The sequence below is a fragment of the Phyllopteryx taeniolatus genome, chromosome 8 (assembly GCF_024500385.1).
Source record: "Phyllopteryx taeniolatus isolate TA_2022b chromosome 8, UOR_Ptae_1.2, whole genome shotgun sequence".
In the NCBI taxonomy this organism is placed as follows: domain Eukaryota; kingdom Metazoa; phylum Chordata; class Actinopteri; order Syngnathiformes; family Syngnathidae; genus Phyllopteryx; species Phyllopteryx taeniolatus.
The window spans coordinates 16,339,304-16,364,844 of record NC_084509.1 but is presented as its reverse complement, the minus strand read 5'-3'; the positions used below and the strand labels follow the sequence as shown (position 1 = coordinate 16,364,844).

General features: G+C 42.3%; 1 protein-coding gene across 2 annotated transcripts; it reads right to left on the bottom strand.

The window, feature by feature from the left end:
• Window positions 1–1,524: 1,524 nt before the first annotated feature.
• Window positions 1,525–20,469, bottom strand: LOC133482701 (cyclin-dependent kinase-like 1). Of its 2 annotated transcripts, none has more exons than XM_061783115.1 (10): window positions 20,288–20,469; window positions 17,982–18,169; window positions 15,189–15,310; window positions 11,150–11,222; window positions 10,775–10,865; window positions 8,557–8,757; window positions 8,399–8,481; window positions 8,256–8,312; window positions 4,456–4,611; window positions 1,525–2,467 (listed from the first exon to the last, which is right to left on the bottom strand). In XM_061783115.1, exons 1-10 carry the CDS (start codon window positions 20,298–20,300, stop codon window positions 2,372–2,374), a joined length of 1,080 nt encoding a protein of 359 aa, XP_061639099.1. In that variant the 5' UTR covers window positions 20,301–20,469; the 3' UTR covers window positions 1,525–2,371. The 2 variants fall into 2 exon arrangements, with proteins under 2 accessions (XP_061639099.1, XP_061639098.1); XM_061783114.1 differs by lacking the exon at window positions 1,525–2,467 and adding an exon at window positions 2,885–4,242.
• Between the last annotated feature and the right edge of the window lie 5,072 nt (window positions 20,470–25,541).

The window sequence follows — 25,541 nt, the reverse complement described above, 5'->3', positions numbered from 1 at the left end:
CAATCCTACATATTTTTTTAACTTTGATTTTGTTTGTTTTTGTTTCAATCTCTCTATCAGCTTCAGCCCTAAAACAATTGTCAAATTATTGATTATTTTAAATATTTTACCTTTAAAATGCCAGGCAAATTATTATTTTTATAGATTTCTTTAAAACTATTGAAATGCTAATTTTTGTAATTGATATTATTACATTTTAATAACAAAAACACACAAAAAACAATTATTTTCCATTTCATAGTCGCTGATGAGAGTTTTGGAAATGTTGAAGATTAGCAACAAAATTGATTTGATTGCATTACAGCCATAACATAAATGGTAAAAATTGCCATCAAGGTGACCAGGAGGTACAAAATGCATCATCAGAGTAGACATACTCTATACTGTAAATAATATACATTGGATTATTTTTTTAAAAATTATTATTATTTTAATTCCTGCCACATTTCTTGCCTCAAGCTGTAACACACAGACAAATTTGGAGATGAGAGAAAGGTCTAGAAAGTCAACCATCACTGTAGCCCTCCACCAGAGTGGCCCGACGGAAGCCTCTCCTCAGTGCAAGACACATGAAAGGAGTTTGTTAAAAAAACACCTGAAGGACTCCAAGGTGGTGAGAAATAAGATTCTCTGGTCTGACCAAGATAGAAATTGATGTCCTTAATTCTAAGTGCCATGTGTGGAGAAAACCAGGCACTCCTCATCACCTGTCCAATAGAGTCCCAACAGTGAAACATGGTGGTGGCAGCATCATGCTGTGGGTGTGTTTTTCAGCTGCACGGACAGGGAGACTGGTTGCAATCGAAGAAAAGATGAATGTGGCCAATTACAGGGAAATCCTGGATGAAAACCTTCTCCAGAGTGCTCAGAACCTCAGACTGGGCCGAAGGTTCACCTTCACAAAAGACAATCACCCTAAGCACACAGCTAAAATACCGAAGGAGTGGCTTCAGAACAACTCCGTGACTGTTTTTGAATGACCCAGCCAGAGCCCTGACTTAAACCCAATTGAGCATCTCTGGAAAGACCTGAAAATGGCTGTTCACCAACCTGACAGAACTGGAGAGGATCTACAAGGAATGGCAGATGATCCCCAAATCCAGGTGTGAAGAATTCCCAAAAAGACTCATGGCTGTATTAGCTCAAAAGGCTGCTTCTACTAAATACTGAGCAAAGGGTCTGAATACTTATGGCTGTGTGATATTTCAGTTTTTCTTTTTTAATAAATCTGCATAACTTTCAACAATTCTGTTTTTTTCTGTCAATATGGGGCTCTGTGTGTACATTAATGTGGAAAGAAATGAACTTAAATGATTTTAGCAAATGGTTGAAATATAAAAAAGAGTGGAAAATTTTAAGGGGGTCTGAATACTTTCCGTAACCAATGTATTTATATTGAGGCCACAATTAAAACATTTTCCCTACATTTCATGTCAGGGGCTCCGTACATTAACAAATAAGGATGATTATTACGGTCTCCACGAAAATTGAATTGTTATTGTCAACAGCGAGACGCAAAACATCTCAGTGTGGCAGATTTTATTAAAACTATGCTTCAGTCATGAGTAGTGGTATTATATGATGTCATTTGTAGTGTACATTCAGTGCATAAAAAATACACATTTATGATCAAGTTTAATGATTGGATGAACTATTGCAGTAAAAATATATGACATTATAGCAATCTCGGAGACTAAATGTCAATGTTGATTGTGTTTGTGGACTCTAAATGTAACATCAGCAGGTTTCAGGTGCAGTCCCTGAACGCAGCACAAGAGTACACCCTGGTACCTTGATTTACGAGTTTAATTCATTTTGTGACCATGCTCATAACTCAGTTTACTCAAATTAAGTGTCACAATTGAAAGGAATTAAATCCATTCCAGCCCCTCCCCCCAAAAAATATTAAATTTTTAAGAAAGAAAAATAGCACTGAATTGTTGAAAACATAATAAAAGAGAATGTAAAGAAATAAACTGGTTTTAAAAAGTGTAATTACTGTATGTACAGTAATATCCATGTGTTGGCTGTGTGCCTTATAAGGGGGTGTGGCTTAGTGAGGGCATTGGGCGCTGGAGTCTGTAAGTCGGCGTGTGAGCATCTGGGCGTGAGTTGTGGTCTCCAGCACCTCCTTTAGCTCATTTCATATTTGTTATGATGGACTGTTTGTCCTGTTCAATACATGTCTAAAGGTGCGTCGGCGACTGTGGCTCTTCTTGCCCACATGTGAGTACAGTACCGTAATTGCTAAATTTTTTCACTTTCCTCGAGGGGCGACATCCGAAGCTCGCTTGTTTGTCAAGTTTTGGCTCACAACACACAGCAAAAAAATCATTCCCACATAAAGAAGAAGATGGCTGCTGGTCATTGGCTAAATGTTGGGCAGGTGATACTTGTGCTTGGCCGGCTTCTTGCCGTCCGGCGCAGGTGACATGTTGCTGTTTGTTAACTGTGGCAGGTATTGAGCCTAGCAGACACACAAAGTTGAACACCATTAGTGTAAAGTTTTCATGTTTCTCTGCTTTCCATACCCAAATTTGATTTCACTTGGCTAAATAGTGTATCGTATATGGGTTAAATTAAAAACGTAATTAATTTAGGAGAAAAGAATGAGCTGGAAGCGACGCCTGCGTTACTTCCGGTTTAGCATAATTTTAAATTACAGCGTTATAAATGAAGCTACTTTAGTAAAAGGGGCACCACGTCGATTTTTACATGGATAAAATTTAGGGGAAGTGACGAGAAACCTTTTTATCAGTCTCGTAATCTGAAGGTTACTACACTTTCTGAAATGTTTATAAGAGTTCTAGACGGCCAGAGGTTTCTTTCCTCGAACCCAAACACACACAACAATGCAGGTTTATGGAAAATTTAATGATCTAACATGGGGAATCTACAGGGAAGGAATACAGAAAAACACAAAACAAACAAAGTACAGACGAACATTGGCAAAGGAAGCTGACTTGTGATGTGAGATTGGTAATGTGCATGGGGTGTCAATGCGTATAGCTGGAATTCCTGTTCTCACTAGTTTAAAACCCAAATATGCACTAATCTGTACATTTAGTAGACTTACGTGTGTTGACCAATTCAGGCAGGCGGGTCGACCTTCAGCGGGTTGGAAAGAGTGCTCAAGAGGGATGGTTTGCAGGAAAAGGAAGGAAAGAGAAAAAGATGCACTTCAAGTGCAGGTGGGCCGGCGCTGGCAGTGGCAATGCTTGCCACGCGGTCAGGGAAAACTCGCACCACAATTCCTTCCCAACGGAGCCTCGTCCGTAAACTTCCCTACACCTAAAAGGGTAGCTTTGGGGAGCTGGCAGGTGCTCCCTGCAGTCCACGCTTGGCAGCGTGGCAGGGAAGTTCAGTGTCTCCCAGCCTCCGCCACCTCGTGGTAAAGTTGGGGGCTCCCCGGCCTGGGCCAGGACTTCGGCAGGTGGAACAATGAGAGAGTGAGAGAGTGAGCGAGAGAGAGAGAACCAAAGGAGCTCGGCCTTTTATCCGCTTAAGAGAGCGAGGCCGGCCCCTTTTGACCAAATTTATGGCAGACCGCGCCTCTAGAATTGCATTTCATCTTCGTATAATTTGTGGTTTAAAACCAGTGGAATAAAATATTAATTATTGGATTTAAGATAATGAGACCATTGTCCCGCTTTGCATTGTCGCATGCCCATCCTCTTTAATCCCTGTAACGAATGTTTCAGATGTTATGTGATTGTTGACAACATTGTAATATTTGCAATGTGGCATTCGTGTTGTGGGGTGAACATTTCATCTGGTTCCGTAGACAACAGATTTGACATCAGATATTCAAGTTTGCAGAAATACAGTCACTTGTGGCGTTCCCATGTAAAGTTCTAAACCCGCATTTGCAGTGGTATTCCGCCACCTGTGGGCGTCGCTAGTACCCCGTCCATTTTCCCGGTCTGGCTAGGAGGTGTCGTGGCACACAGCAGGGAGGAGACGTCTTTGTTGGTGAGGCTCTCCAGGCTGGCTGGTGGTGGAAGTTCATTAATTTAGCGTCTTGGTGCTAGACCAGGTGTCTTTTCTCTCCGCTTTGATGCTCCTGGTGCTGGTTTTTCACTTGGCATCGGCGTGCAAAACCAGATGTCTGCGTCTCACTTTGATGCTCCTGGATTGTAATTCACTTAGCGCCTGTATGTGAAGTTGAATCACGCCACTCCGTGGTCGTCGACCTCGGCGGGGAGAGCGGCGGTAGCCCGCGACTGGGGTGCTGGGTGTCATCTTTTAATGGCGTGTCCATTACAAAAGGAATTAAAAGGTAGCTTATTTTTGAGAAAAAGTAATGTTACGATAAATTCCCGTGGCATTTAGGAGTGCACATGGTAGTTATTTTTAACTGATTTTAGGATTATAAGGGGGTCCTTGGGAAAATGTCTTCCCTGAAAGGGTCAAATGTTTGAGAACCCGTGCTGTATATCAGCTTGTCCCACTCACCCCTGTCTGTCTGCGGCGGGGGCCTTTGTCGTGGCGTCTCCCGGGACGATTTTCCCCCTCGCGGGGCCAGCCGGCAGCACCGTCCTCATGGATGTAGGGCAGCACCAGTAGCTCCTCGCATGACAGCCTGAGTGAGGGATCCATCGCCAGGCACGACTACACACAGACAAGTACATACTAGCCGTGGAACGGTTCACAAAATCCATGATTTGGTTTGTATCTCAGTTTAGTGGTCTACGCTCGGTTCGGTATACGTTCTTGGAAAAATAAATTGTCTTGTATAGTTAGGTTAAAAGTTAAAGTATGTTCACAGCATTTATACATTAATATTGTTGTTATTGTATTATAACAATTTAAATTACTTTTTATTAATCAGAAATATATATTTGCTGTTATATTTATGTCAGGGGCACATAGTGACAGGCAGAACAATTAAATGCTCTTCCATTGGATGCAAAAAGGTACAATAAACCTGTTGCCGTTCATACAACAAAACAAGTCATGGCTCCCTACAAATACATCAGCTTTCTGTTCACTAAATAAACCCGTATTTTACAGAGTAAAGTACATTTGTGACTAAATTGAGACTATAATTAATTGAGTATTCATACTTTTTATATTTATGTTTCATGGTTTACCTTGAGGCGGCACAGTGGACGACTGGTTAGAGCGTCTGCCTCACAGTTCTGGGGCCAGGGTTCAATCCCCGGCCCCGCCCGTGTGGAGTTTGTATGTTCTCCCCGTGCCTGCGTGGGTTTTCTCCGGGCAGTCCGCTTTCCTCCCACATCCCAAAACCATGCATGGTAGGTGAATTGACGACTCTAAATTGCCCGTAGGTGTGACTGTGAGCGCGAATGGTTGTTTGTTTGTATGTGCCCAGCGATTGGCTGGCAACCAGTTCAGGGTGTACCCCGCCTCCTGCCCGATGATAGCTGGGATTGGCTCCAGCACGCCCGTGACCCTAGTGAGGAGAAGCAGCTCAGAAAATGGATGGATGGATGGATGGATTTACCTTGAGGTTTTTCTAATGTAAAATAGGTGTCTTGGCTCAACAAAGGTCTACTGATGATAATCATTTGTGAATGAGCTCAGTTTATGCATAGATTTGATCCATGCTTCAAGCCAGGCTCATAAATATTGGAAAATGGATACAATTGTCATCTTTTTGGCTCTAAACACCACCACAATGGATTTGAAATGAAACAATCAAGATGTGCTTCAACTACAGACTTTCAGCTTTAATTTGTGGGTATGTACATCCAAATCTGGTAAATCATGTAGGAGTTAAAACAGTTTGTGTATATGCCCCCCACTTTTTAGGGGCTAGCATGCTAGCATTGCGTATCCTCAGGCGAAGCAGTTTCCGCAGTAATGAGAACACCTCTGTCAGAACAAAGTGATTTCCAGCGAGTTTGCTACAATATGTAGCATTAGCACATAGTAGGCTTTACACGATCAGGATTTTTGGGGCCAATCAGAGTTGAAAAAAACGATAACCGATCCGATCACACGGTGGAGCAATGTGTCTATTTAAACGACTTGTTCATTTACTTAAGTAAATGTACTTGTGTACTTAATTGCTCAAAAAAATTATATTTACAATAAATAATGTATCTTGTATAAATAATGTTCATCTATTTATGCCAGTGAGGCATAGTGACAGACAGAACATATGGTCTTCTATTAGATGGCAGGAAGTACATACACTAATTAATGTATCCACTTTTTGTGACATTTTTGTTTGTTGGTGCGCCGTGAGATTTTTCAATTGTAAAATATGTTCCTTGGCTTCATAAAGGTTGGAACTCACTGCTCTAATCAGATTGTGTATTCTAATCAGTCAGGTCAAACCAACATTACAACATGACAGAAATAATGGGTGCCAACTTACTTACTTTATTGTAATTAAATTACTTCACACTCACCAAAAACTTTGGAGCATGATTCGACAGAACGCCTGCATGTTCGATTACAACCATTAGTGCTAGCACTAGCTTACTAGGCTACATAAAGTTTTGTTTCCTGCTTACGAGCCATATCGTACAACCCCAATTCCAATGAAGTTGGGATGTTGTGTTGAACATAAATAAAAACAGAATACAATGATTTGCAAATCATGTTCTACCTATATTTAATTGAATACACTACAAAGACAAGATATTTAATGATCAAACTGATAAACTTTAATGTTTTTAGCAAATAATCATTAACTTCGAATTCTATGGCTGCAACACGTTCTAAAAAGCTGAGACAGGTGGCAAAAAAGACTGACAAACTTGAAGAATGCTCATCAAACACCTGTTTGGAACATCCCACAGGTGAACAGGCTAATTGGGAACTGGTGGGTGCCATGATTGGGTATAAAAGGAGCTTCCCTGAATTGCTCAGTCATTCACAAGCAAAGATGGGGCGAGGTTCACGTATGTGAGAAAATCGTCAAACAGTTTAAGGACAATGTTCCTCAATGTACAATTGCAAGGAATTTAGGGATTTCATCATCCACGGTCCATAATATCATCAAAAGGTTCAGAGAATCTGGAAAAATCACTGCATATAAGTGGCAAGGCCAAAAACCAACATTGAATGCCCGTGACCTTCGATCCCTTAGGCGGCACTGCATCAAAAACCAACATCAATGTGTAAAGGATATCGCCACATGGGCTCAGGGACACTTCAGAAAACCAATGCTACATCCGTAAGTGCAACTTGAAACAATACTATGCAAAGCAAAAGCCACTTATCAACAACACCCAGAAACGCCGCCGCCTTCTCTCCCGAGCTCATCTAAGATGGACTGATGCAAAGTGGAAAAGTGTTCTGTCGTCCGACGAGTCCACATTTCAAATTGTTTTTGGAAATTGTGGACGTCGTGTCCTCCGGGCCAAAGAGGAAAAGAACCATCTGGACTGTTATGGACGCAAAGTTCAAAAGCCAGCATCTGTGATGGTATGGGGCTGTGTTAGTGCCAATGGCATTGGTAACTTACACATCTGTGAAGGCACCATTTATGCTGAAAGATACATACAGGTTTTGGAGAAACATATGCTGCCATCCAAGCAACGTCTTTTTAATGGATGCTCCTGCTTATTTCAGCAAGACAATACCAAACCACATTCTGCACGTGTTACAACAGCGTGCAGAATGTGGTTTGGTAAAATAGTGCGGGTGCTAGACTGGCCTGCCTGCAGTCCAGACCTGTCTCCCATTGAAAATGTGTGGCGCATTATGAAGCGTAAAATACGACAGCGGAGACAGTGGGCTGTTGAAGATCTGAAGCTGTACATCAAGCAAGATTGGGAAAGAATTCCAGCTTCAAAGCTTCAACAATTAGTGTCCTCAGTTCCCAAACCTTTATTGAATGTTAAAAGAAAAGGTGATGTAACACAATGGTAAACATGACCCTTTCTCAGGTTTTTTGGAACGTGTTGCAGCCATAAAATTCTAAGTTAATGATTATTTTCTAAAAACAATAAAGTTCATCGGTTTGAACATTAAATATCTTGTCTTTGTAGTGTATTCAATTAAATATAGGTTGAACATTGTTTGCAAATCATTGTATTCTGTTTTTATTTATGTTTAACACAACGTCCCAACTTCATTGGAATTGGGGTTGTACATACATCCCAAAAACATGCATGATTGGTTCACTGAAGACTTTAAATTGTATGATTGTATGAATGTGAATGGTTGTGTCAATATGTGCTCTGCAATTGACTAGTCCAGGGTGTTGCCCGTTTTTGTTTTGTCCAACTGCAACCCTAGTAAGTGTGCTAGAAAATGGATGGAAAATTTGAACATACCTTCATGACTTGGAGAGCCAGGGATGATGCACCAGCGAAACGCTTTTCCAGAGTTTCCTGTGAGTAAGAACATGAGTGATACCATCAACACCTCTTACAGTATGTTTGAAGAAACAAAGTTTCAGTGGCAATGGGAATCATACCGTGGTGTCAGGTTCAGGAATACTGACTCCACTGAAGAAAACATTAGACCGGAACACCTGCTGGTGTCGAGGGATGAGGTCCCCTGTAATGAGGAAGGATCATGAAGCAGTCCCACAGTCTCACCTGTTGAATCTTTCGGAAACGGGTTGCGGCATACCGAGAGATTTCCGGATGAGGTAGAGCTGGTCCACGTCGGACTTCCCGGGCCAGAGCGGAGTCCCGCTGAGCAGCTCGGCAAAGACGCATCCCAGTGCCCATACATCCACGGCAGGTCCGTACTGAGTGTCCCCGACCAACAGCTCTGGAGCCCGATACCAGCGGGTCGCCACATAGTCTGTGTAGTCGTCCTCTGGTCCAGCTGACCCCACAACAACAACAACAAAAATACATAAAACAACATGTGTCTCTATAGCCAATCCAAGTTCCTTGAGATTGGAGTTAAATTCGTTCCATGACCACTCTTTAGCAACCCCCTTTTCCCTTAACTATTAATCTATCTTTTACGGTTTAATAAATGTGATAAAGTACAATATACTATATGTGCAGCATCAAACGCCGATACAGGCTCACTGTTCAGGGCTTCCATATATCCAATCGCTCAATGTGCCAGGATGAGTCAGCAACTTTTTTTTTTTTTTGGTCCCACAGTGTTCGAGAGCATCGCAGTGTGTGGTAGTCTTTAAGGATAACAACGCCACACATAGATGCAAATTGTTAGTCCATGTTGCTATGGTCTTTCCCATTGTAATTTACAGTAGATGGAGGCTATGTAGTTGTTTCAAATACACAATGTGTAATTCTCTTTGGTTTATGTTTAGTTTGACAGTAAACTTCCCCAGAGAGTGACAATAAACAGCTTGAAGTCTCTTTTTTAAAGAATATTTTGTAATTATATCAGTCAAAGTGCTGCTTTTTGTGAAGTGAGTTGAGTCATCTGCCACCATCCAGCTCATATCTCAATCTTGGGCTAACAAAAAAATTGGCCAATTGACGGCTTGTATCTAAAAAAAAACGCAACACGTGTCACTCGTATCTCAAGGTACCACTGTATATGGAGGCGGTATCAGTTCCTCAGTAAGCCGCAGTAGCATTAAGGGTTTACAGAGTATAAATAATATGCCTGTGACTACTGTCGTATTGTCTGTCTACATGTGTTACATGTAGACCCACCAATGTGACCTGGGAAAGACTATGATATGCCTATTATACTGCCTCTAAAGCCAACAATATGGCGAGCCTTCGTCTTCCACATTCCATGTTGGTGCCTTTCAATACACCACAGCGTCAGAGGAAAAGCTGAGAAAAAAGCTCCATCCTGTTTTTGATTCTACTTGGAACTCTGGGAAATTCATGGGTCGACATCAACCTTGCATTCTGTGTCGCTACCTTTCACACAGAACAGTGATCTGGGAAAAGCGAACATTTGATGGGTAGCATGCTACAATACTGTCCGGTTTATGATACTACCGCCAAATCTGGCAAATTGGCTGCGTGACAGAAGATACACAGACACTGTCCCTGCGAAATTGGCAGGTTGCCGACATCCTCCTCATTCCCTGCCGGTGACTTTCCCAAAGAATAGCAACACGGGGGGAAAAGCCAGCTTGAACGGGTAGTGTGAAAGTGATACTACCTCCAAAGCCAGAAAATTCACGGGTCAATTTTAACCCCGATTCCAGAGGGATAGCTTTCGCAAAGAACAGATACACAAGTACAAATCCACTTTGACGAGGAGAGTGGGCTGTCGTAGTCTCACCATTCCATGTCGATGCCTTTCACACAAAACAGCAACACACAAAAAAAGCAGGAAAAAAAATTCCATTGATGTAGTCCAGCCTCTGATACTACCTCCAAAGCTGTGAAATTCTGGTCAACTTTCAACCCCCATTCTGCATCGATACCTTTCACAAAGAACATCGACACAGGCTTTTGCGGAGAGTGTGAAAAGAGCTGCCCTGACGCTGTCCCACTCAGATACAATCTCTGAAGCCAGCAAATTTGCGGGTCGATTGCAACTCCCTCATTCTGTCAGTGCTTTTCACACACAACAGCAACACAGGAAAACGTCTGCTTTGACAGGCTATGTGAAATGGGGCTTATGTTCCTAGTGAGCACTAAATAAGACAACATTATGAAGGGATTACAAGGTCTCCTGAAAGTACACAATAGCACGTTTGGTAACACGATAGGGAAACCCAAAACAGTACTGGTCAACAGCACACACTCCTCACAGGGTCGCACTAATTGACGCCAGGTGAAGCATTGAAAGCAAGGAGGCGGTGCTGAATAAGTCATAAGAGTCAGTAAATACACATAAAGGCCATAAGCGTGCATGCACACAGACATACACACACACATACTGACAATGGACCTACTCAGAATACGAGCGAACCCAAAGTCGCACAACTTGATGACTCCAGTCTTGGTGAGGAGGATGTTCTCTGGCTTCACGTCGCGGTGGATGCACTGCAACACAAACACAATACACGTCTCATGTTCCTGCTGACATTCAACACCACGCAACATACACTGCGCTATTTATACACTCACTGGCCAGTGACCAGGGTTGGGGGACTCGAGTCACATGACTCTAGTTGGACTTAAGTTGTGTATATGCTACTTACAATGACCAATAACCAATGAAACTAGATCAAGTTGTGTCAAAGATTCTGCCTAAAATGCATGATGGTAGGGTGTAGAACCACAATATAAAATACATCATGAATTTTTCCTGTGAAGCTCTAACTGACGTTGTGCTTGTGGCAGAAGTTGACCGCCTGTAGCGTCTGCCACACGATGCTCTTCAGCTGAGCCTCGGGAACCCTGCGGAAGGACAGCACAAGGAACATAAAGTGGACTCATGTTTCCCAACCTTTCTAGAGCCAAGGCACATATTTTTCAGTGCCGTGAAAAATGATTTGCCGCCTTCTCAAATTCTTATTTCTATACATAGTTTCCCCACTTAAATGTTTAAGATCATCAAACACATAGTAACAGTATTCTTACTTGAGTATAATGTTTGGCTACTCTACCCACCTCTGGAGTGGACATCCTCTATTGCTACTCTTACGTTTAAGCAACATTTTTGCTCATCAGATCAGCCCGTGTCGTATTTGTTGCACTGGTCTTTTGTATTTTCATGTTGAGGTGCTGTGGGTCCCAACGGAACCGTGAAGCACACGTAACATTGGCGACAAGAGCTGATCCGCTCGTACATCTTGTATTAATTAGGAAACACGCCTACAATTATCTACTTAGTTTCCGGATGTTAATGTTAAATGTATTAAGCGACAGAGCGATGTTAGGAATTATGTCACAACACAGAATGAACTAACTCCAAATTCAGAAATGGCCAATTAAAACAGAAAAATACTGTATTTAATATTTTCCTGGAGGATGCATTTGGGATTAGCCTTTGAAGTTGGTAATAGTGAAAAATGAAGTGAAACAGAGAATGATTTTAGTCAATTCTTTTCCAGAATGAGAGTGGTTAAAGAGGAGGATGCTATTCGTGCGGCACAGCTTGAAGCAGGCATTAGGTACAGGTGGAGATGGGCCTTCCTCAAGTTGGAGGCCAAAACAAAAAAAGCAAAGAAATGAGGCAAATTTAATTTTACACTTAAATTCAGCGAAGTTTTTCTGCGTGAAGAAAATGCGTTTATTTTGCCTTATTGTACTCTTCAGAGCCATAATTTATGTTAAAATCAAAAAACTATTCTCTGCGGGGGCCCGGGGGATCCCCCAAGACCTCCCCTACAATGTTTTTTTTTGTTTGTTTGTTTTTTGTCACCTTTTTCATGCCTTTGGTGTTTGCATGTCTGTCTTAAACATGAAAGTGGGGAAACTCTGCAAAAAAATAAGAATTTGAGAGGGGGGCAACTACTTTTTACGGCACTGTATATGAGAAAAATCTCACAGCTAGTGATGTGCGGATCGATACTAAAATATCAATACCTCCGATACCAGATCTTTATGCTCTAAAATCGATTCTCAAATCAAAATTGTAGATACATTTGGTACTTTAATTATTTGATATTATTAACAGGAACATGGTGAAAGGAAAAGTATTGATTATTGCTGAAATGACATGTGGTTGGTGGGACGTACTTTGTCTTTGGCCAGAGTAAGTGCGTAAGGCGTATGCGCAGCGGCTGCTCAGTAAGTCAGTCACTCAGTAGACAATGGAAGAGGGTAAACTGAGAACTGTGAAACAACAACTTCACAAACAGACAAGATCTGCTTTGTGATGTTTGTAAGGAGTTGTCAAAAATGTAACAAAGTATATATACTGAAATAATGATCTCGTCTCAATTTACTTACAAATGTACTTACTCTGTGTTAAATATGGGCCTGTTTAGCTGAGCTATTCAGTCGTATGACTGGCAACAGGTGGATAAAGGTAAAATTGTACCTTCTGCCATCAAGTGGAAGAGCATTTTATTCTTTCCCTGTCACTATTCATCGATGGCAGGGATAAATAAGTAAAGCTACATTAATAATCATAATTTTCAGACCAATTAATTGAAACTGGACAATTTCCCACAGCACCACAATTGGGAATCACTGAACTAGAGGAACACTGCGTCACCAGTCTAGTTTGTTTGAAAAAGGAAGCATTGCTCGTCGCCACGGTAACCTTCAGCCTGTCCGGGTAACAAGTGCCTTTGTTTCCAGGGACATCTACTGTTTCTGCTGCATGGCCGTGCGGGCATAAAGGTTGAACGGCCTCAAACAGCGGACTTGTGTGTGACGTTAGATTACATAAGTAGGTTTCCACGCACACTCAAGTATACATTGCAAACATGTAGCCAACCACTGTCTTTCATTACTTAGCAGTGGCTGAACTTTCTTTCTTCTTCAGTGACTCTTAAACTGGGGTCCCTGCGGTGCAACAAAATAATTTGCTATAAATAATTATATATTTTTTTTAAATGCATATGGGGACTGGTAGACTCTAAATTGCCCGTAGGCATGACTGTGAGTGCGAATGGTTGTTTGTTCGTATGTGCCCTGCGATTGGCTGGCAACCAGTTCAGGGTGTACCCCGCCTCCTGCCCGATGACAGCTGGGATAGGCTCCAGCACGCCCGCGACCCTAGTGAGGAGAAGCGGCTCAGAAAATGGATGGATGGATGGGGACTGGTATGCCAATAAAACTAATATAATAAGCCAACTACTCCTCCCTACTTTAGCTTTGGGCAAATCAAAAACTCCGATATGATTGTGATGTATCATCACATGCAGTAAATCTGAACTCTTGCATGAAGTATTTTTCACAAAAGGCACACTTTGACTTTAAAAAAAAAAAATACATTGTTTTCACACTCTTCAGCCTCCCTGGTAAGGTCTTTTCAGGGTTGCTGGAGAGGAGGGTCCGTCGGGAAGTCGAATCTCAGATCCAGGAGAAGCAGTGTGGTTTTCGTCCTGGCCGTGGAACAGCTGGACCAGCTCTACACCCTCGGCAGGGTCCTTGAGGGTGCATGGGAGTTCGTCCAACCATTCCACGTGTTTTGTGGACTTGGAGAAGGCGTTCGACCGTGTCCCTCGTGGAGTCCTATGGGGGTGCTTCGGGAGTATGGGTACCGAACCCCCTGATACGGGCTTTTCAGTCCCTGTACGACCAGTGTCAGAATTTGGTCCGGATTGCCGGCAGTAAGTCGGACTCGTTTCCGGTGAGGGTTGGACTCCTTTGTCGCCGATTCTGTTCATAACTTTTATGGACAGAATTTCTAGGCACAGCCGAGGCGTAGAGGGGGTCCGGTTAGGTGGCCTCAGTATTGCATCTCTGCTTTTTGCAGATGATGTGGTTCTGATGGCTTCATCAGGCCGTGATCTTCAACTCTCACTAGAGCGGTCCGCCTCACTGGGTCTCACTGACAAGCCGTATAGAAAATGGATGGCTTGATGGAAGCGATGATGAAATTCATTCAGCTCCTCCACCATTTTCAAGCCACGAGAAGGCTCTCAAAGCTTGAGTTGCACTTAAATCACAATTAAAGGTCCCATATTTTGGCTATCCAGACCTGCACAGCTTGACTCTCTAATGTGGACTTAGTAGGAAAGTTTTCATTTAAAAAAAACATCTTGGTTTTGTCATACGACTGTCCAGAAAAGACCCCTCTGACAGCTACTTCTGTTTGACCCATGTGCTTTGTCCATATTTGGCTAAGACCGCCCCCTTCTCTCTGATTGGTTGCCTCTGTGCAGAAGACCCACTTGTGAGAGCGCACGTGTTTGTTGACAGCGCTGGCTCCGGAGCAGAAAGGGAAGGATCTTCGCTAGGAACGTAGATAAGCTCGAGAATATAAGCTCAAATTATTTCAGGCAAAAAAACATCTGGATCTCAGGAATGCGGGGACAATTTTAATTCATATTTCACATGTTTACTGAGGCACAATAGAGCCAATATTACATCCCAAATACGAGAAAAAAAACTTGGTTTGGTAAAATATGGCTCCAGAGAAGGCAATGAAGTAGGATTTAGCATGTCTGCCTCACAGTTCTGATGTTCTGAGTTTGAATCTTGGATCCCGCTTCCCTCCACATTCCAGAAACATGCATGTTAGCTTCATTGCAGACCTTAAGTTGTCCAATAATTGGTGTGAATGTAAGTGTGAAGGCTTGTTTGTTTAATTTCTATATGTGCGATTGGCTCACCACCAGTCCAGGGTATACCCCCCGCCTCTTCCCCAAAGTCCCAAATGACTGCAGCTCACCTGTGACCCTAAATTAAGCTAAGCGGTATGGAAAATAGATGGATTTCAGAAGGTCTGATTGCAGCAAGACTCACCCTCGAGGGTGTTTTTCAAGCTCGTTGAGGACCGTCTGCTCGCAGAACTCAAAGACCAGGTGGAGGCGGCGTTTCCTGCGGAACACCTCCAGCAGGTTGACTAGATTGACGTGTTTCAGCTGCTGTAGGACACGCCGGAGACACAGCATCAGCAATGATGGACAACATGGACTACATGAGGTGGATACTGTATATTTATATAGTCCTGAAATATTGACTGGTTATGTTAACAATACCATTATTTTCTTTAACATGTTTCTTTTTCATTCTTGTGACATTTAGTGGTACACATGGTAGTACATTTTAATTAATGTTAAGATTATGAGGCCCCGTATAATGGTTCCCTGGACCCAAAAAGTTTGAGAAGGCATCCTAGACTGATAGACAACTCTAAGTGGCAAAGATTCTTTATAATTGACATTTCAGCCAATCAAAGGCCTGAAGGAAACCAGAACTGGAAAAGGCACAACACACATGAATCGCATATTTGGACTGCTAGTGAAGTTGAAGTACTACTGAATGTATTGGTGGGAGTAAGTCACATACTGTATGTGCAAGTCTCAAGTCATAACCTTCAACTCTCCACCAAGTCCCAAGTCACTGTGGGAAAAAAAAATCAAGGAAGTCAAGTCGAGTCAAGTCATTACTTGGTTTAAGCAAGTCGCAAGTCAAGTCATACAATCTTGCTTCAGTTACAACATATATTGGAGGGGTAAAAAAAAAAAATCACAAATCATAACACTAAAAAACATATTCACACCTTATAAAAGTTAAATGAACAACTGAGATTATGATTGATTGAATGTATTGCACTGAATTGTTTTAGTTGTATTTCAAACTCAATTTAACTCAACTTGATTTCTGAACAAACTGTGCTGTTTACTTTGTGGTGACAGCCTTGTAACTATTATGGTTCTTAAGAGAACACCATTTTAAAAAAATCTCTATATAATCACCTTTAATGTGACACATAACCTGAACAACGCATTTGAAAAAATGTAAATCTTTTCGAGACAAGTAACAGCGATAATGTGGTTGCTTACATGTGCACATGCTCTCATAACTAGGAATGTGGCTGTGTTCAGAATTCAACAATCTCATTTAGAAGCACTGACTCTGGACAACTGACAATTGTCATTAGATTAAAGGTTATGTTTCATATGTTGTGGTCTCAATTTTAAAAACATAGTGTAGGCAGCTCCATCACAGAGCCAACACAGATGACATTTTTATGGTGACACTTCAACAAACATGTTCAGTAGTATGAAAATTATATTCACACGTATTACACCTTGTACTGTACTTACTAATGGTAGAATGCACTTTTGTCAACGACTTTATTTTTTTATTTATCCATCCAACCATTTTCTGAGCCGCTTCTCCTCACTAGGGTCGCGGGCGTGCTGGAGCCTATCCCAGCTGTCATCGGGCAGGAGGCGGGGTACACCCTGAACTGGTTGCCAGCCAATCGCAGGGCACATAGAAGCAAACAACCATTTGCACTCACAGTCATGCGTACGGGCAATTTAGAGTCTCCAATTAATGCATGTTTTTGGGATGTGGGAGGAAACCGGAGTGCCCGGAGAAAACCCACGCAGGCACGAGGAGAACATGCAAACTCCACACAGGCGGGGCCGGGGATTGAACCCGGTCCTCAAAACTGTGAGGTAGACGCTCTAACCAGTCTGTCCACCGTGCCGCCTTTATTTATTTATTTTTATTTTTTATTATTTTTATTTTTTTAATCGCCGTGATTGTAATGCAAAGTGATCCAATACAGCAGACCTGTTAGGCACCTGGCATCTTCGAGCATAGTATCTTCTCTTTTTGTCAGGCCCTCAAAGTTTTTTGGTTTTGTTGTTTTTTTAAATCTCCACAACTGACCGCTAGCAACGCCGCTTCACTTCTTCTGTGTTCAGGGGTTGGCATTATATTTTAGACGCTACTTTCTATCCTTAGATTGCACACCGCTTCACCTCATTAGTAAATGAGAGAGAGAGAGAAAGAAAAACAAAGTTATGTCTATGAACCGAAACGAAAGGTACAGACAATTATCATAAACCTGTCCCACCCCCAGTTACGTACTACAAAAACGTTCACAATCACATAATTATTATTTTTCATCGTCCCAAACCAATCTATGAAACTTAATGTATGACCAGCTAGCTAAACAGTTAAATTACCTTACCTGTCTTTGTCAGTTTTTCTAGTGATGGACGGATGAGGTTTGACGCTGTTGTTGTTGTGTCTTTAATGTGAGAGTTGCAAACCATGCAGGTTGACAACAAAATCCTTGGATCCAAATTTTGTTATCTTTAGAGCTCCTTCCATCGTTCATGCAGGTGGCTACGTCACACTGGCAGGTGCGCAAAAATGCAGACTGTGTTGCCAGGTTGGAGCGAATAACCCCCCATAACTTTTCTCTTTAAATAAAAATTTAAAAAACGGCAAACTGAATTAAATGCAGATTTCCCATTCTAAATTAGATGACTTGTCAAGTCATGTAGTTCAAGTCAAAGTCAAGTCTGTTTGCTCCCAAGTCTAAAGTCAAGTCTTTCTGAAGTATTTGGCAAGTCGCAAGTCATAAAACGGGCAACTTGAATCTACTCGAGCCAAGTCAATTGACTTGAGTCCCCCATCTCCGCCTGGATGCCACACTTAAATATGAAGTGCATACAAAAAAATATATTGTCACATTCACAAGAATATGAAATACATGAAATCGGTGTATAACTGTTTGTAAAGTTGTTGAAACAAAGGGCCACCTTCAGTTGTATCTCATCGTCTGCTCACCTTCAGCATGCGTATTTCCCTCAGCGCAATCTTCTTGATAATGGGATCGTCTTCCGATTCCACAAACTTCTTGACGGCGACGATTTGGTCCGTGTCTCTGTTTCTACACTTGAACACCACGCCATAAGAACCTTCTCCAATTTTGGCCAGTTTCTCATATTTCTCCATCGGGCAGTGAGTCGCTAACCCTGGAAGAAGGGGGGTGGAGGGGGAAACATTGTTTAGTAATAAATGAGAAATACATAACAATTCTCCACTTGGTTAAAGCTGCTTCTTACAGTTTGTTTCCTTGCAAAACAATTAATTTGTAATTTAGTTTCATGTTTTCACTGTGTTCTCATGTCTCCCCTTTTCCAACTCCTGCGAGTCCAAGCCCGAGTCCTTTTTCTCTGACCGTTACTTGGGCACCCGTTTGGCCATTTACCTGGCACCGCCGCGTGATGGCCAACGGAGGCGCCCAAGTAGAGGTCATATTTCGTCGTCCTGTTTTTTTCCCCCTGCTCCCAAGTCACTTAATTTTTCACCAGTTCCCACACCTTTTTCCACGCCTCCAATTAAGTCACGTCCATCCAAACCTACCCCCAAGCAACCTCGTTCCGTACCACCCGTTTTTCCTAGTTCACCTTCTAGAGTCCCTGTGCACTCTGCCCCTCTTGTACCCTCTACTCCCAAACCTCAATGGCGGCAGGCTGAGGAAGCGACTGCAGACTCCCGTTCCGGCTCCTCGGCAGCTGCCCCAGGCTCCCGTTCCTGCTCCTCGGCAGCTGCGCCAGGATCCCATTCGCTCCCCTTCCTGCTCCTCAGCAGCTACGCCAGGATCCCGTTCCTGGTTCTCGGGAGCCACGCCAGGCTCCCCTTCCTGCTCCGCCGCCGCTCGTCCAGCGGCCACCACCCGATCCCGCTCCGCCGCCACCCGACCCTGTTGCCTGGCCCCAGCATTGCTGTTGGGTTTGTCACCATGGCCGTCCGCCTGACTGGCCCTGTGAAGACCCTGGTGCTTGGCATCCTGGACAACCTCCTGAACTGCCCAGCCAAGCATCTCACCTCGGGTGGCCTGGACGGCCACCAGACTGACCCTGAGGGGCGGATTCTGGGAAACGTCTGGGATCCGTTCCTTAAGGGGGTCGGGGGGTTACTGTCATTGTCTGTGTTTTAGGGTTGTGGTTCGTTTTATTTCATGTTTTCCAGTGTTCCGTGTTGTTCATGTCGTGTGCTCATTTAGTTATTGTGTCCACCTGTTCTCGTCAACTTTCTACCTTGTGTCGACCAATCAGCTCCTTTTCCATTTTTGGTACCGCTTATCACCACTAGGGTCGCGGGCGTGCTGGAGCCTGTCCTAGCTATCTTCGGGCGAGAGGCGGGGTACACCCTGAACTGGTCGCCAACCAATCGCAGGGCACATAGAAACAAACAACATACAAGACATGTGGTCTTGGTACTCTGTACTCTGTACTCGGTATTCGAGTTTTGTTGTTATCATGTTGGTGTGTGACATTTACAATAAATCTGCCTGAGCAAAGGTATGTGTGTGAGGTCTGTTGGTCGGGAGGGATTCATAGAACTGTAGTTACATTCGTAACCTTCGTTAAGTGTCTTGCCCAGGGACACGACGACAACATGTGTTCAGGCGGGCGGGCATACGACCTGGTGATCCTCCAGTTGCAGTGCGTACGCTTGGAGCCATTTTCGGCCACGTATACTTTTTTTTTTTTTTTTTTTTAACTGCAAAGTATTTAGGTAACATCAGTTATTGTCATTTGTATAAAATATAAAAAACTTTAACCCTTCAAATTCTACTTTGTTTGCACAATAAGCAGCAATTTTATAGATTCTCCGACCACCTTTTTCTTTTTGTACAATAATCCATTAATTGCCAATGATGCATGAAATTGCACCCTTGTCCAAAAATTTATAAATTATGTACAGTAATCTGGTAGGAAACTTAAAATTATTTTTTAAAGTGTTGAGTCTAGAATGTAACTCATTTTAACCACATTGTATGATTCAATCCAGTAAATAAGAAATTTAAAAATGTAGTTTTCATGGGTTTCAACTGGTCCAAAGTGGCCACAACAGAGCCAATGAATAGCATTTATTGTGAAGAGTACATGATATTTAAAGAGCTCAAATTAGAAAAAACTAAATCTGACAAAAAATGTCCACCCTTTGGGAAGTCTCATTAGCTACAGTTGTATTAACAGAGCTAAAATACATATATTTATATATTTTATTTTTAAGAAAGCAAGGTGGGCACAAATGGCCAGCATACGGTATACAGTAGCTCACAGGTTTGAATGTGCACTCACCTGTCCAATGCATGGACGAGTCCACACAGTGAGCTCGTGGATGACTTCACGTCCAACGACAGTCTTCTCACCTCACCCCGGAGTGAGGTGAGCCGTGTCGTGGTGTCTCCCTCTTCTCCGTCCGCCACTCGCTCGTCTTCAGTTTGTTTTCTTATGTGCTTCTCTGCGGAAAACGGTCGCCGTCAACGCTGACCCAAAAAGTGACAAATAGGCGACGTTAGTGGGCTGCCTCCTGGAAACAACGCAAAGCGGCGTAAAAATGCCATTCACGACGCTATTTACGCAGTAACCGTGGAGACCGACGGCCGGCCGCCGGCATCCTTAATTGAAGCTTCAAAAACATCGTTATGTAAACTATTAATTACTAGCGTTCATTTTAATGTGAAACACAAAATAATGCAATATTCAATTGTTTATTTCAGACTCAAGGTTAATAAAAAACATACAATGGTATATATCAGTCATTGAAGAACGGGATGAAAATGTAGGCATCAACATAATTTGATAAAGGAACCATTGATTTTCTTTATGTTTTCAAGAAAAAGAGGTAATTATATAATTTGATTTATCCAGTTCAACCATCAATGTTGATCAGATATTTTATTTGTCATATATATTTTTGTTCTGTTTGGTACAACCCTGTTACAAATACTCAGGGACCTGGAAAAAAAGATTTTAAAAATATTGCTGATTAAATGTTTTAAAATTAAATAAAGAAAGTTACATTTTAGTCGAATATTAAAGGTGCCATATTTTATCAAACAAACTTTTTATAGTATTGGGGATGTAATATTGGCTCTATGGTGCCTCAGTAAACATATTCCAGGCATTCCTAAATTGCAGACGTTTTTCTGCCGAGAGGCCTGAAATCAGGTCATTCGAATTTCTCGAGCTTACTAGTGAAGATCTCCGCCAAACTCTCTGCTCCTGAGCTAGCGCTGTCAACATAACAAACGTGTGCTCTCACAAGTGGGTCTTCTATACGGAGGCAACCAATCAGAGGAAAGGGGGCGGTCTTACCCAAATATGGACAAAGCTGATAGAAAACTGGGTCAAACAGAAGTAACTGTCAGATGGGCCTTTTCTGGACACTCATATGACAAAACCTAGGTGTTTTTTTTTTTTTTCTTATACTAGGTTAGAGAGTCACTCTATGGAGGTCTAAATAGACAAAATATGGGACCTTTAATTAAATTACTCTACGACAGTAACAAGGGTGCACTCATCCCCTCATGCATAATTTATTGAATGGACCAATAGCTAACAGCATATAAGCACTACTGCTTCAGATTCCAAATAAAGAGATTCTTTCAATTGTGTAATTATCTATAAAACAGTGCGTCTCAAATTGCGGTACTATACTACAACAACAGAATGGGCTCTGTCTAGTGGAGTAGAATTACTGCTAAAGTAAAGTTCAGTTGTATTTAACTGTGCAATGCATTGGCATTTCATCATTGAGAAGCGTTTGTTTTAAAACTTTAATTTGTGTATTTTTTTATGTAACTTTTATGTGCAATACATTTTAATTTTAATCGAAGTGGACATTTTTTTCCCCTACATTTAACTGGTGTTATTGTTTAACCGGTGTTATTGTTTAAACTGTGCAGTATCCATCCATCCATCCATCCATTTTCTGAGCCGCTTATTCTCACAAGGGTCGCGGGAGTGCTGGAGCCTATCCCAGCTATCATCGGGCAGGAGGCGGGGTACACCCTGAACTGGTGACCAGCTAATTGCAGGGCACACATAAAGAATTACAATAGTATTAGCTACTTAAAAAATTATATTTTTTCATGAATAAAACCTCCGTCTTGTTTTTGATGAATACGTGGTGTAAATAGTTTGAGAAAAACTGATATAAAACGTTGCACATAACCTAAGAGTTAGATTTCAATTTGTATTTATTTTCTTCATTATACTTTCATATATTACTGTAAATGATGTGCTCAATCCCGCACATGCACACCAGGAGGTGCTGCCTGACTTCCCCCCCTACCCCCATATATATACAGACCGTTCCAAAAAATTAGAATATCATGGGAAGGTTTATTTATTCCCATAATTCCATTAAAAAAGTAAAACTTTCATGGATTATAGATTAATTTAAACAATTTCAAGTATTTATTTGTTTATTTTTACATAATTTAGGCTTCCAGCTCATAAAACCCCAAAAACCCAACTATATACAGTATAAAACCCCAAACACACGCACACGCACGCACAATCTGAAACCATGTAAAACATATATATCGTTGCTTTGTGTGTTGTCTTCACTTTAGCTATAAAATTAATGTGTGTCATTGTGTGGATGTCCCCAATGTTTATTTAATATATATTTAATTTAATACAGCCATATACTGTATATATCTATTATCTATTATTACTTATTATACATTACAATATGCTGTGATATCATCGGACATGCTTTCTGTGGGAACTGCAATTACTTGTTTACTGTCACGCATCATCTGTTGACTCAGTGGAAATGTTTGTGCATCATCTTTGTCTTTCTTTTTGTTTGTATTACAGTGGATGTTTTAGGGGATTTTGTCTCACCACTACTGCTGTTAAAGACACCCATTCAGTGTCAGCGTTTGATGAATGGATCATTCTTTACTGTTAGGAGATGACAAGTGACACTCGTGGGAAAACACAGCCAGGCCAGCTCCCCTCAAAAGAGTGCCACATCAAACTGTTTCCTTCAAAGTCGATTGAGTTGCTCTGCTTCCTTGATGAATCACTTTTTAAAATGTTCAATGGTTGCTTTTATGGGTCATTTACAGCTCTAAAGGGATAAAAGTGGTTTGTTTCTTCGTTTTGTAGGAGGAAACCCTACGTCAAATTTGAAACCTAATAGAAGTGTCTTTACAAAGGGACATTGGCAACTGGCAATTGCTGTGTTACTTGCGATATGTAATGAGATTTTTGCCAACTATACATCAGTTAGATCATTTTCCTGCTGCAGAACTCCAGTGCGCTTCAACAAGAGATCACGAACTGATGGCCGAACATTCTCCTTCAGGATTTTCTGGTAAAGAGCAGAATTCCTGGTTCAATCAATAACAGCAAGTCATCCAGGTCCTGAGGGACAGCAAAACCAAAAACCAAACCATCACACTACCACGACCATGTTTGACTGTTGGTATAATGTTATTTTTCTGAAATGCTGTGTTACATTTACACCAGCTGTAACAAGGTACTCACTGTCCGAAAAGTTCAACTTTCATCTTGTCAGTCCATAGAATATGTTCCCCAAAATCTTGGGAATCATTAAAGATGAAATATTTCACCAATCTGACTTTTTCTACTATTTGGGATGTAATATTGGCTTCATGGTGCCTTTGTAAACGTGTGAAATATGAATTAAGATTTTCCACGCATTCCTGAGTTCCAGACGTTTTTCTGCAAAGATGCCCGAAATCAGGTCATTTGAATTTCTCAAGGTTACAGTATCTACGTATCTCGCGAAGATCTCCGCCTATCTCGCCGTTCCCGAGCCAGTGCTCTCAACATGACAAACACATGTGCTCTCACAAGTGGGTCTTCTACATGGAGGCAACCAATCAAATGAAAGGGGGCGGTCTTACCCAAATATGGACAAAGCGGATACAAAACTGTGTCAAACAGAAGTAACTGTCAGAGGGGCCTTTTCTGACATTCGTATGACAAAACATTGAAAATTATTTTTGACACTTCCATCGATCCATCCATCCATTTTCTGAGCCGCTTCTCCTCACTAGGGTCGCGGGCGTGCTGGAGCCTATCCCAGCTATCATCGGGCGGGAGGCGGGGTACACCCTGAACTGGTTGCCAGCCAATCGCAGGGCACATACAAACAAACAAACATTCACACTCACATTCACACCTACGGGCAATTTAGTGTCTCCAATTCATGCATGTTTTTGGGATGTGGGAGGAAACCGGAGTGCTTGGAGAAAACCCACGCTGGCACGGGGAGAACATGCAAACTCCACACAGGCGGGGCTGGGGATTGAACTCCGGTCCTCAGAACTGTGAGGCTGATGCTCTAACCAGTCGCCATTTTTGACACTTTTGTACTATATTATATATATTATAAGTCCGTGTTAGAGAGTCACTGTATGAAGGTCTAAATAAACTAAAAATGTGATTTTCCACACTTAATTCATGATTTATCAAGAGGGGCCATTCATTTTTCACACAGGGCCAGGTAGCGTTGAATAGTTTTTTTCCCCCTCAATAAGAAATAAAATCACCATTTAAAAGCAGCATTTTGTTTGCTTGGATTTCCATTTTCATTTTCTTGACCGCTTATCCTCACAAGGGTCGGGGGCTGCTGGCGCCTATCCCAGCTATCTTCGGGCGAGAGGCGGGGTACACCGTGAACCGGTCGCCAGCCAATCGCAGGGCACATAGAAACAAACTATCATTCGTGCTCACATTCACGGGCAATTTAGAGCGTCCAATTACCATGCATGTTTTTGGGATGTGGGAGGAAACTGGAGTGCCCGGAGAAACACCACCCAGCCATGGGGAGAACATGCAAACTCCACACAGGCGGGTCCGGGATTTGAACCCCGGTCCCCAGAACTGTGAGGCAGATGTGTTAACCAGTTATCTAGCGTGCCAGCGTTTGTTTGGATTATCATTGATATTTACATTTGCATGATGATTTGAAACAAAGTGGGGAAACTACGCAGAAATGTAAGAATTTGAGAAGGGGATCGATACTTTTTCACGGCACTCTACCTGCCTACCTACCTTCCCACCCACCTGTCCTACCTAAATTCACCTAATTGACCTACCTACCTACCTACCTACCTACCTGTCCTACCTACTCTAACCTAATCTATCATCTATCTACCTACAGTACCGACCTACCCACCTGTCCTACCTACTCTAACCTAATCCACCTAACTACCTACCTACCATACCTAACTTACTAGCAGTAGCAGCAAGAGACCACCATTGGGCCTTGTTATCTCTCCAAAAAGCTCCACTTTCAGATCAGGGCCTTTAGGCGCTCTGGCCTGGCAGGCATTGGACTTTCACAGGCACCGGGTAAATGTGGCGGTCAGTCAACGAGACGCCGGCTGCGTGCACGGCTTGTTGACATGTCAGTCATGAGGCAGACAGACAGATCGGGGGGAGACAGACAATTCCAATGCCAATGCCAACCATTCAGTGAGGCCTCCATAATCTGCGCAAGAAGGCAGTAGACAGCAGAGCAGATGTTTTACACTGCGACTGTTAGCCTCATTTCCTGGGCGGA